At 53.3% G+C, this 13006-nt stretch overlaps 1 protein-coding gene across 2 annotated transcripts in view; it reads left to right on the top strand.

Annotated features, from left to right (window-relative positions):
* The window catches only part of CLPTM1 (CLPTM1 regulator of GABA type A receptor forward trafficking), a 55105-nt gene extending 52692 nt beyond the window's left edge, over positions 1 to 2413 (top strand). For both annotated transcript variants that reach the window (XM_075914378.1, XM_075914379.1), the window contains exons 13-14: positions 909 to 1076; positions 1723 to 2413. In XM_075914378.1, coding sequence (XP_075770493.1) covers positions 909 to 1076; positions 1723 to 2009 — 455 coding nt within the window. In that variant the 3' untranslated portion in view covers positions 2010 to 2413. The remainder of the gene's footprint in view (positions 1 to 908; positions 1077 to 1722) is intronic.
* Positions 2414 to 13006: the final 10593 nt, after the last annotated feature.

Here is a 13006-nt window from a genome sequence, read left to right as displayed (position 1 = left end):
ATTCAAGTCACGTGTAGGGCTCTACCAAATGATCAGCTTTGGTCAATTTGTTCATGGTATTTCATGATTTCAGCCATTTTAAATCTGAGCTGTCCCAGTGTTATAATTGTCGAGGTCCTGACCCAAAAAGGAGCTGGGGGAGGTTGCATGGTTAGTGGATGCGGGAGGAGGGAGCGGTATTGCTACCCCTACATCTGCACTGCTGGTGCTGCTGCTTTCGAGCAGGCTAGCTAGAGAGCAGAAGCTGCTGGCTGGGAGCTCAGTGCATAAGGCCTAGCTACTGCCAGCAGCAGCACAGGAAGCGGAGTGGCCTGGGTATGGGATTGTCACCTCTATTTGTGCAGTGCTGTTGGCGTGGTGCCGCTCTGCCAGCAGCTGCCACGCTCCAGCCCCCCCAGCTCGGAAGGCAACACACAGTGGTAATATCACAACCCTCCACCCAGTGACCTCCTGCACCACCCTCTTGGGTTAGCACCCCCAGTTTGATTTCTGGGCTCCCCTGTGAAATCTCGGTAGTACCGGGTAAAAGGGGGCACAACCAGATTTCATGGAAGGAGACCAGGTTTCTCAGTCTGAGACGCGTTTTTCACGGCTGTGAATTTTGGTAGGGCTCTAGCCAAGAGGGAATCCGTTTCACCCTTCAGTAACTTGTTTGATGGCTGATTGCCCTCTCTGCCAGCAATGTCTGTGCCATTTCAGACAGCTCCGAAGGCCTCTCCTCCCCACCTCTGCAATTTATCCTTGGGACTTTATGGCCGAGCTGCTGTGCGTAAGGTTTGCCCACGTTTCTGCCAGGGTCGAAGAGTCTGGGCCGTCTGCGCTGCCAGCATCCAGCCAGTCCCTGTGGACGTTTCTTGGCTGCACTTAGCCTGATAGCACTGACCTGACTTCTCCCTCGTTCTCTGCAGGCTTCATTACAATGACTCCACAGCTGTTCATAAACTACAAACTGAAGTCAGTCGCCCACCTCCCCTGGAGGATGCTCACCTACAAAGCACTCAACACCTTCATTGACGACCTCTTCGCCTTTGTCATCAAAATGCCCATGATGTACAGGATAGGCTGCCTCCGAGACGGTAAGGGGCTCCCCACAGGCCTCCCGGCCCCCACGGCGCGCCTCTGTGGATGGGTCCTCCTTGGGGTGGGGCTGTGGCGTGTCAGTGCAACTCCCCAGCCATTGTTGGGATAGCTCAGGCTTAGCGCCTGACCCCGGGGAATCCTGTGTCTCCGTGCCCAAGTGGCCCTTCTCCCTCTGAGCCTTCTAGTAGTGCAGCCTGTGAGCAGGGGAGCCGGCAGCCTCTGTGGGCCCCTGGGCAGGGAGGGCACCATGTTCCTGGGAGGGGCATGGCCCCAGGTGGATGGGCCGGAGCCATGGCTCCCAGGGCATGCAGCGTAGCACTCCAGTGGTGATAGAAAGGGTCCAGCGCTCCAGCCCCTGCTGCAGTAGCAGCAGCTGGGAGCCCCTGCCCCTGGGGCAGCTGCCCCCTTTGTCCCCTGCCTGCCAGTTCCCCATGCAGAATGAGAGAAGGGCTTTCCTTCCCCTTTCTGCCCCACATCCTCAGCGTCTCCCTGGTGGGCTGCAGCTGGGCCATGCTCTAACTCAGGCCAGGCAGCTCACGAAGTGCCTATGGGTTATGGGGGCTGAGAGCTAGGCAGCTCAGATGTGGGCATCCAGCGTGGGAGTTGCCTGCTATCTACACTCTCTCTGCTCTCCTCCCCCAGATGTCGTCTTCTTCATATACCTCTACCAGCGCTGGATCTACCGGGTGGATCTGACGCGGGTCAATGAGTTTGGGATAAGCGGGGAGGGCCAAGTCTCCCAGCTAACACAAAGTACCACACCAGCAGACTGTGCCCCTGCCTTGCTGCCTGATGGGGCAGCAACAAGCACCCAGGGGGCAGTGGAGGGCCTGGCAGATGGCTCCCCTGCACTGGTAACGGAGGACGTGGCCGATGGCTCCCCTGGGGTCCCAGTGGAGAAAACAGCAAAGGACAAGAAAAAGGACTAACCTTGCTCTAACTTTGATTTTTAAAACAAACTTTCCACTCTCCCCCTTGGATACTGGACAGAAAGCGAGGGGGGAAAAGCTGCTGTGATCCTCTGGCTCCAAAGCTTTTTATTTTCTATTCCAGTAACTTTGGGGCAGGTAGGGATTGAGAATTTGGTGCCGTTCATGTGATGTGCTGTATCCATGGGAGAGAACCCCGTATCTCTGTATTTAAAGTCAAACTCATCCAGTAATCATTGTGAGCTCCGTTCCATTGTGCAGGTGTTTAGGACATTGTTAAGGAGTTTCTCAGAGTTGTCTCTGTTCCATAAAGAGAGCTGATTATCCAAACCAGTCCCATTTCTCATCCTTGCACTCCACTATGGACTCTGGATTGAATAAATTCATATGGGTGTTAAGTTAAACCTTGCCCTCTTCTTTCATCTCTCTGCACATCCGTTCTGGCTGCAGGCTCCTCTAGGAACATAGGAATTGCCAGACTGGATCAGAACTGAGGGCTGGCCGGCTGCACCCTCCCGCTAACCCAGCCATCACCAACGGCTGCTTCAGAGAAAGTTGTGAGAACCCCATAGCAGAGGTGAATTAACTTCCCTTTTCATCCGATCTCATCCAGGTCTCTAAACTCTGCAGTCAGGGTTTAATTTCCATCCGATATGCATGGGGTTTTTTAATTCCCATCTACGTTCAATCTTTTTGAATCTTATGTTCTTAGCCTCAGTGGTTTCCTGTGGCAATGAGTCCCACAGGTTGATTACACATTGTGAAAAACTATTTCCTTGTGTCAGTTCAGAATGCACCACCTTGTAATTCGGTGAAGGATCCCTTTGTTCCTGTGTTAGGAGGCAGAAAGAACAGATGCACCGAAGCACCTTCTCCAGTACCAGTCTCTGTTTTATCTTGTTTCCCCCAGGATTACAGTCAGGGGTGGGTTTTGTATCCGTTTTCCAGGCCTGGATCCTCCTCTGTTGCCTACTAGTTCTGTGCTGTTCTTTAAAATGGGGTAATCACCAAATGAGCTTGTGTCTCTGAGCAGGGGCAGCAAGTTGTATTGGCCCATGGTGCCTGGGCTCCCGGCATATTCCTGGCCTGGTTCCAGCAAAGTTCCCTTCCCCTGCCTGCCACCCTGGGTGATTTTAAAACAGCCTGGGAGCCGCCCCCCACCAGCAGGGCTACAGCAGCTTCCTACCTGCTTGCTCTGTGCTCTGGTAGTGGCAGGGGGAGAGGGTTGTCCCCATGCGCTGCCACTGCCCCAACTGCCCTGCAGCCAGCTGCGTCCAGAGACCCTCTGCCTAGGAGATGCTGCCAGAAGGGGGTGCCCCAGGTAAGTGCCCCACTTTCTCATCCTCCTCCTCCCCCCAGACTCCCTAGAGCTTGCAGCCCAACCCCCTGCCCCAGCCCAGAGCCTGCACCCCAGTCGCCTCTTCCTGGCCCAAAGTCTGTACCCCAGACCCTCTCCCTCACCCACACTCCCTCCCAGAGCCCTAGGCAGCTGGAGGGGGAGGGTTTTCAGGCTCTGGGCGTTCTGGACATCACCAAAGTTTCTGCCTCCCCTGCCACTGACACATGGTATGAGAAACGGAACGTTTTGAAAGCTGGCCTGTTCCTTATGCAAGCCAGAACTCGCTACGGTTCCCCCGCTGAGCACCTCCCAGAACCGGGTCAAGCCAGGTGAGCAGCATGTCATCGCTGGCAGGACGGACATTGGTGACTTCAGCACCCAAAACCCTGCTTCCCAAGCCCACCTGCCTGGCCCTGCCCGGCTGCCTCCGGAAGCCCCCTGCTGGCTGGGCGAAGGCGACGCCAGGGCATCGGTGGGTTCTCTAACAGCAGCTGAGAGCCACACTGGCTTTGCTGGTGTGTCGGGTTGGCTCTGCGGGGCTGGCAAGCAGTGCGGTCCGTGGACTGTGGGCCTCTTCTGCAGCGAGCCCAGCCATGTTCAGAGTGCCCGGGGTGATGTGCCCTGCCCTGGCCTCTGCTGCTCCGTGTGGACCATGGGAATTGGTTCGGCCCTGCTCTGCCACTTGGTCGCAGCCAGCTGTGGGGCTTGCGTTAGGGACCCTGGCTGGAGCATGAGCCTACCAGCAATGGGTGGAGGGTGACTTCTGAGGGGTGTGGCTGCAGCTGCTGGCCTCTGTGACTGGGGGAGACTGTTGGGCAGCTTCCCTCTGCATTGCCACCGTGGCCTGAAGCTCCATGCTGTGATGGGCCTTGTGAGCGCCTGCCCAGACAGCTTTCTCTGCTTCACCCATACAGACCTGGGTTCCAGCCAGCCTTTGCAAGCCCTGCGTTGGCGCTCGGTGGCTGCTGGATGCAGCTGCCTTGCCGAGGCAGCACGGAGGAGATGGCTGCGGCTGTTAGCAGCTGATTCAGTTATAGCCCTGAGCAAGACGGGGGGCATGGCTCTGTGCTCTGGGGGGCCGCATGCAGAAGAGGCAGGGGAGGGACAGTCGGCCCTCACACCTGTCCAGAGCGTGCCACATGGCTCTCTGGCAATGATTCAAAAGGGCCAGGGACTCGGCAGCTAGGAGTCCTGGGCCCTTGCGACTCACTGGGCCCTGGGGAAACTTCCCTCTTTGCCCCCTGCCTCCTGCCCCTGTCGGCGGTCCTGGTGCTGGGGTCCAGGTTTTCTGCCCTCATTAAATGAGACCTTCACCCTTGGCAGAAGGCCTGTCGTGCTGAGCCAGGGAAGCAGCTAGTTCTTCGTGAGCTTGCTCGTGTCCATGCCACGTAGGTGTGTGCACGCCGCATGCGTAAGTCCTGGAAGCTTTTCCCTTAGCAGTACCCATTGGGCCAGCCAGGGAGCCCCCTGGAGTGGCGCTGCTCTGCCAGCTCATATACACCCCTGCTGGCCCACAACCCCTCGGTTCCTTCTTACCGCCCCGAGCATTGCTGGGGAACACTTCTGCGTGGGAACTGCGGGTGCACCCGTAGCTCTGTCCCCGCTACTAGTCTGAGAATAGTCCTGTTAGGTTAATAGTTGTAGTTAAGTAGCTTCAGGGGGGAGCCAAGTTCGACTGTAACAGGAAAAACTTCGACAACCAATAGTCTAGTAGCACCCTAATGACTAACAAATCCTAGTGCCAGCCCTCGAGTTTTGCATTCCCCATGGGGGGATGCCTGGGCCTCAGGCCTTCAAGCCTCGTCCTGCTGCCTAAAGCTGATGCCCTGCAGCGATCCACACTACGCTTGTCTGAAGGGCACTTAACTGGCGCCGGCAAGATTTGTGGAGCATTCGCGCCTAGAAGGAAGCGAGCGGGATGCTAGGCTCCGACTTCTCATGGGGTCGGTGCTGCAGCCCCCGGCACCGGCGTCACCACCAGCTGTTGGCAGCGCATCTGTATCTGTGCACGAGCCAGCGCCGACTCTGAGGCATTTTGCGACATCAAGCTGCTCCTCCGCACTGTGGCACCGCTCCCATCCCCAGCACCAAGGACGGCAAAGAAGGGCCAGAGAGGCAGATCTCCCTCCAGGTGCGAGCACAGAGTGCGTCCGCCAGCAGGACACACTGCAGCTCCCTCCTTGCCACGGCACGACGCTGCTCCTGCACCATCGAGGCGGTGATCGAGCGCCATGCGGCGAGTAGTCTGGAGATCCAGGGGAGGAGGTCCGCCAGCCATCAACAGGACTTCGGCACGGCTTCGATCCTTGCCCAGGCCAGTACCACGCAGGGAAAAGTCCCGAGCATCAGTGTTGCAGCTGGAAAATCAGCCAACTTCCCTTGAGCATCCACATTGGGGTGAAAGGATTGTGGGGGGGGCCTTGTCTCATCCTTAGAGGTGTCCACAGCAGCGGGCGGGTGTGTGCTCGTGCTGCTTTTCTCTCAGCCATGCCCAGGAGCTCTGGGCCTTGGCGCAGCTCTGACCCCCTGAAGAGCGGTGGACCTGAGCCCTTGCCGGCCAGGGGAGCACAAGTGCCACAGCGGAGGCAGTCTGGGGCACGACTGACCCACGGCCCCTGCTCGTGGGCGTAACCCTGGAATGGCCATGCCGGGGTGAGTGAGGACAGCGCGCGGCTCTGCGGTAGGAATCCTGTCGTTCCATTCTCATTGCCTAAGGGACTTGTGCCTTTGCTAGCCCCAGGTGAGGATAGGGCTTTCACCTCTCAGTCCAAGCTGGCTGGGCAGAGCGACACAGCTGGAGTGACTTGCCAAAGGCTCCAGGAGGAGTCACTGTCGGAGCTCAGCCCAGGTGCTCTAGAAAATGCTTCTTCTCACTGCATTTCCTACCAGGAAGCAATTGCCAGATTCCCAGCTGTGGCCTGTTTGTCTTGCCCTCCTGTCCACTGGCTCCCTGGCTCCCTGCCACGTTGCTCTTGCCCCCTTCCCAAATGTACCCTCATCCCAGTGCCAGCCTCTGCCTCTCTTCCCTGGCTCCCTCATTGCCTTTGTTCAGGAAGGGCTGCCCAGCATTTCGCCTAATCTGGAGTCCCAGCAATGTCAGGCTGGAATGGGAGTTCAAACCCAGCTGCCCTGTGCTGTGGCTACGTGTAGACCATCCCTGATGGGTTGGTCCGGGATTTGAACCCACTACGCTGTGCCTCCCAGGCAGATGCCCGATTCCCTAGGGAACAGCAGAACCCACCCCACCTCCCTACGGTGAGGACGTCCTTTATCCTGCCTTCCTGGTGCCTGATCCAGGTCCATCCCTGGGGCTGGTGTGGGGCTGGGAATGGGGGTGCCCCAGTGACAGGGACTCCCCAGACGCTTGTGCCAGAGCTTCGCTACCCTTGGAGTGAGTTTTCCGTAATATCAAACGTAAAATCCCCTTGCTGCAGCGTAAGCCTGTTACTTGTCCTCGGGTCAGTGGACACGGAGAACAATTGATCCCTGTCTTGATAACAGCCTTGCACATGTTCGAAGATTGTTCCCAGGCCCCCTTGGGTCTGTTCGAAACACACAGCCGGTTTCATTTTTGCTTTTTTAACCTGTTCTCCCTGCTCAGGTTTTCGAGACCTTTTGTTCCTCTTTTCTGGACTCTCTCCATTTTGTCCCATCCTTCCTGAAGGGAGGTGCACACACCTAGACCTAACCCTCCCACTAAGACCTACCAGGGCCTAGGCGAGTTCTGGAAGATAAGGGATAAGAACTCTGAGATGACCACAGATAGTTCCTTAAGTAAAATTTCACCAGACCCTGCCAACTTCAGTGCGTCTCATTCAGGGGTCTCAGATTCCCAGCCCATGGGCCGTCCCTGGTGAGTGTGCAATCTGGCCTGAAACGCTTGGCTGGGGAGGAGGAGAAAGTGTCTGTGACCAGCCCCCAACCTCCTCCTCCCCACCGTCACCCCATCCTCTCCTCTCCATGGCACCCTGTCCGCCGAGGACGCGGTTTGGGTTTCATGGGGGAGGCCTGGCACAGCGGCAGAGCTGGGGGCCCTGCGTTCCCTGTGGCAGCAGGAGCTATGGGGAAGCGGATTACAATGGAGCACCTGCCCCTCCATCCCGTTTGTTAGTATTAATTGTGTTGAGTGTCTTGTCCTCATCAACCCTTTTAGTGAAGACAAACAAAACAGGCATTAAACACCCTCACTAGCTTTGATGTCAACAGCTGGTAGGTAGGGTCTTGTCTACACTGCCAATTGAACAACAACAATTTTGTTGTTCACAGGTGCTTAAAAAGCCCCCCTCCCCACCACAAAAGCTTTTTGTTGCAGCAAGTGGCAGTGTAAACGGCTTGTCTGCAGGAATGCTCTCTTGTCGACCACACAACCCCCACTCAGCCGGCAGACGTATTTTCTCTGCAACAATGCCAACAAACAGCGTTTACGCTGCCAGACACGGCCATGTCACTAAAAGCTGTGCAGTGTAGACAAAGCCTAGCTCTCCTTCCCTCAAGTAGAAGACCCACGCTTCCCTTTGTCTTTCTTGTGCCTTGTGTGTTTAAAGAATCTCCTCTTCACGGCTTTTGCATCCCTTGTAACTTGCATTGTGCCTTAGCTTTCCTGACGTCCCTCCATGCTTCTGCTGTTCCGTCTTTCAGATTCCTCCTTAGTAATTGGTCCGCATTCTCTTGTTGTAGGGTTTCTTTTTGATGTTCAGGTCATTAAAGAGTTCCCAATGGAGTCAGGTCTATAACATGGATGCAAAGCTGGTTAAATCATGGGGGTCAACAGCTCGATGTCTGGTTGGCAACCAGTATCAAGCGGGGTGCCCTAGGGGCAGGCCGGAGGCTGATTTTGTTCAACATCTTCATGAACGATTTGAACGACAGGATTGGGATTGTTAAAATGTTTATTTAGGTAAATGTGTAACTGCACAAATGTCAGCGGTTAAGTGTTTACTCATGGAGGGAGGCAGGTGGGTGCCAGTGCTCAGTATCAGAGCAGCAGAGAGAGAGAGAGAGAGAGAGAGAGAGAGTGTGTGTGGTGGTGGTGGGGGGAGTGGCTCTGTGAGAGACTGAATATATAGGGAGACAACTCAGCCAGCTCTCAGCACATATCAGCTCCTACCCCCCGCACTGCTGCCTCTGATACAGAGGTGGTGCTGCATGCAACTGTGTGCACAGGTACACGTTCACATCCCTAACTGCACCCTCAGTTCATGGCTCATGCTAAGCTGCGGGGAGGTAGATACGCTGCAGGGCAGAGATAGGGTCCAGAGTGACCTAGACAAACTGGAGGGTTGGGCCACAAGAAATCTGATGAAGTTCAATAAGGACAAGTGTAGAGTCCTGACCTTGGGACAGAAGAATCCCCAGCATTGGTACAGGCTGGGGACCGACTGGCTAGGTAGCAGTTAAGCAGGATGGGCCTTGGGGATTACCGTGGATGAGAAGCTGGGTGTGCCCTTGTAGCAGAGAAGGCTAATGGCATACTAGGGTGCATTAGCAGGAGCATTGCCAGCAGATCTAGAGAAGTGATCACCACCCTTTGTTCAGCTCCGGTGAGGCAACATCTGGCGTATTGCATCCAGTTCTGGGCCACCCCATTACAGAAAGAATGTGGATGCATTGGAGAGAGTCCAGTGGAGGGCAACCAAAATGATTCGGGGACTGGAGCATGTGACCGACGAGGAGGGGCTGAGGGATTTGGGCTTATTTAGTCTGCAGAAGAGTGAGGGGGGATTTGAGAGCAGCCTTCAACTTCCTGAAGGGAGGTTCCAAAGAGGAAGGAGAGAGGCTCTTCCCAGTGGTGACAGATGGTGGAACAAGGAGCAATGGTCTCAAGTTGTAGTAGGAGAGGTCTAGGTTGGATACAAGTGACCCCCAACTTACAATGACCCAACCTACAACCCCCTGCACTTACGACCGCTTTGCTCCAGCTGCCACCTTCCCTTTGCACAGCTCCCAGACGGCCCTAGGAGCAGCTCACGCCACGAACTACAACTCCCAGAAGGCAAAGCGGGCCAGGAATGGAACCCCCGTTTTTATCATTGCGCCGATGGGGGGAAAAGGGTTCAACTTACGACCACTAGACTTAGGGTTTGACTTACGACCACTCGACTTATTGTTCTCCAGGAACCAATTAGGTCATAAATGCGGGGGTCATCTTTATTAGGAATAACGATTTCCCTAGGAGGGAGGAAGCACTGGGCTGGGTTCCCTAGGGAGGGGTGGAATCTCCAAGACTTGAGGTTTTTAAGGCCCAGCTTGCCAAAGCCATAGCTGGGATGACTTAGTCCTGCTTTGAGCAGGGGGCTGAATGAGATCAGGGGTTTTCGAACTCTGGATTGCGGCTTGTAAGGGCAAACACTACCTGGGACAACAAACCAAAGCAAGATGCTTTGTTTACCTACACCTCCGCAGGTACAGATGATCGCAGCTCCTATTGGCTGCAGATCGCTGTTCCAAGCCAATGGGAGCTTCCAGAAGGGATGTCCTTACAAGCCACAACCCAGAGTTTGAAGACCCCTGGACTAGATGACTTTCTGAGGTCTCTTCCTCTATGACTCTCTAATTCTTGTCCTATCCTCAGAGTTTAAGATTAACAAGTTTTCTCCCTCCTTGTTAAGTCTTTTATGTACTTGAAATGTCTCAGAGGGGCAGCCATGTTCATCTGTAACTTTAAAAACAATGAGTAGTCCTGTGGCACCTTCGAAACTAACAAAAGTATGTATAGCTTTTGTGAGCAAAACCCACTTCTGCAGAACAGCTGGCATGGAAAAAAATGGGAACCCAGAATTTATAACAGGGAAAAAAAAAAAAAGGAAAAGCTTAGTTTTTCCTGTTTCTGCTACTTCTCAGAAAAAGAAGGGAGAGAGAAGGGGGTAAAAAGTACCTGCCAATTATTGAGGCTAAGTAAGTGGGCTGGAAGTGTCCCATCCTTAGCTTTTGATGTAAATGAGGTGTTAAATGTATGGAAGGCTGACTTTTTTAACATGTCCCATTATAAAACATGTGCCGAAAGTGTCCATCTGCTTTGTACATTGGACAAACGTCTCAGACACTTCGCCAAAGGATCAATGCCCACAAAACAGATATCAGACAGGATCACAAAGAAAAAACAATTTCTTGCCATTTCAACCACAAAGGACACTGTCTCAACGACTTAACTACCTGCATTCTACTACAAAGACCTTTTACATCTGCACTTGAAAGGGAATCCTCTGAACTGTCATTCATGCTAAAATTCAACACTCTGTGGGGGGGGATTGAACAAAGACCCCAACTACCTTACCCATTACAAAGATAGCTTCCCCAATTATCACCTCTAATACCATTAGCTCACAGACTTCTACCTTTCCCCACCTCTAATATCATTAACTCATAGACCTTCCTCTCCCTCCCCCCTCCCCGCAATCCCTTCTGTTCTGAAATATGATTTATCCTTTTCATATGTGGTCATTTTTTAAATTGTATCCTTTGGTATATAGGGCTGTGACTATTTTCTTCCACTATTTGATCTGAGGAAGTGGGTCTGGCCCACGAAAGCTCATCATCTAATAAACCATCTTGTTAGTCTTTAAAGTGCTACATAGTCCTTCATTTTGCTTCCATTATAAAACAGTTTTGGCAAGAGTGTTGTGACAGTAGTAAAAGGAGGGTCTGAAACATAAGCTCACATATCACAGGCCAGGTATGAGCCCTGAGGCCCAGACAGCAATGATCAAGGCTTTGCTAATATAAAGCAGGCCCTGCTCCCAGAAATTGGCAAAAATTCTAATATCTCAGAAACGCTCCTATCTAAGAGGTACGAGGCACAGGCTGGAAGCATTGGAGAGGGGTTGTAAGAGAACACCTTGTTAAGAAACATCTCGGTACCCACACACAGCCCACAAATAGCATACATACAAACCCAGGTTCAGGACAGGATCTAAATTGACAGCATAATGGATAGTAAGTGAACTCTCCCTTCTGTGAGGTGAGGGAAGGTAACCAAGAAAAAGTGGCAACCTGATACATCAGGGCTGTGTCTACACTGGCATGAATTTCCGGAAATGCTTAAAACGGAATACTATTCCGTTTTCAGTTTTTCTGGAAAAGGAGCGTCTACATTGGCAACCTGCTTTTCCGGAAAAGCCCTTTTTCCGGAAAAGCATCTGTGGCCAATGTAGACGCGCTTTTCCGGAAAATAGCCCCGATCGCCATTTTCGCGATCGGGGCTTTTTTCCGGAAAAGACTACTGGGCTGTCTACACTGGCCCTTTTCCGGAACAGTGTTCCGGAATAAGGACTTATGCCCGAGCGGGAGCAGAATAGTTTTTCCGGAATAGCGGCTGATTTTGTACAGTAGAGCATCATTGCTTTTCCGGAAATTCAAGGGCCAGTGTAGACAGCTCGCAGCTTATTCCGGAAAAGTGGCTGATTTTCCGGAATAAGTGGCCCAGTGTGTAGACAACCCCAGGAGTCATGTGCAACTTGTTTGTACCTGTGTATAAAAGTGTACCCCAAAGGGGGGGACTGATTGTAGGGGGGATGCTAGAATCCATAGTGTTTATTTGGGTGTTAGTCCTTTGTCACGGTGTACGTAAGGTGTAGTGGCACAGCAGTGGGTCTGTTCGCTAACAACTATCATTGTACCTCACCTGGCAGTAAACCTAGTCGGCTGCTTTCGATCCTTATCTGATTTGTGGCCTCTGATGGCTCTGTCAGAGTCTGTCATGTTGACTAATTGCGCATGGTTAACACATTAGACGGGGGAGCATACGCATGCACGCAACCGAAAGTTTATCATCATTGACGGAGTAGGGGGCCTGTCAGGAACCCATCAGGGCAACACTGCCTGCCTGATGACAGTGAGCAAGACAACAGAGGTAATGCTTCCACTCTACTCTCACTGATGAGGCCTCAACCAGAGTACTGTGTCCGTTCTGGGTGCCATACTTCAAGTAAGATTGGAAAAAGTACAGAGAAGAGCAACAAAAGTGATGAAAGGTCTAGAAAACATGACCTGTGAGGAAAGATTGAAAGAACTGGGTTTGTTTATTCTGGAGAAGAGAAGACTGAGAGGGGATATGAGAGCAGCTTTTAAGTATCTAAGGGTGTGTCTACACAGCAAAGTTATTTTGAAATAGTCTACACAGCCAAACCGCTGTTTTGAAATTAATTCGAAATAGCGGTGCGCTGATTTTGAATTTGGTAAACCTCATTCCACGAGGAATAACGCCAAATTCAAAATAGCTATTTCAAAATAAGTGCTGCGTAGACACTTATTTCGAAATAGGGGGCCTCCAGCCTTCCCAGGGTGCCCTGGTGGCCACTCCAGGCTCAACCAAGAACACTCCTCTCCCTCCCCCCCTCCCCAGAGCCCTTAAAGGGGTTGACTCTGGCCAGCTCCAAGCCTGCCAGCCCAGAGCCAGCAGTCACTGCCCTGACCCAGTGGCCCCAAAACATGAGCCAAGCAGCCACTAGCAGCCAGCCCTCTGCCGCTCCCCAGGAGCAGTCTGCCAGCTCCCAGGACCCTGACAGGGACTGGAGAAGGCAGGCACCTTCCCGGTCCAGGGTGGAGATCATGGACCTTATTCAGGTTTGGGGGGGATGCCCCCAAGGTCCATGATCTCCGCACTAGATGGAGGAACATGGCCGTCTATGGCTGGATAGCTGCCAGCCTGGCCACCAACAGC

The sequence above is a fragment of the Pelodiscus sinensis genome, chromosome 33, assembly GCF_049634645.1.
Source record: "Pelodiscus sinensis isolate JC-2024 chromosome 33, ASM4963464v1, whole genome shotgun sequence".
Lineage (NCBI taxonomy): Eukaryota > Metazoa > Chordata > Testudines > Trionychidae > Pelodiscus > Pelodiscus sinensis.
This window is presented reverse-complemented; position numbering and strand designations above follow the sequence as displayed.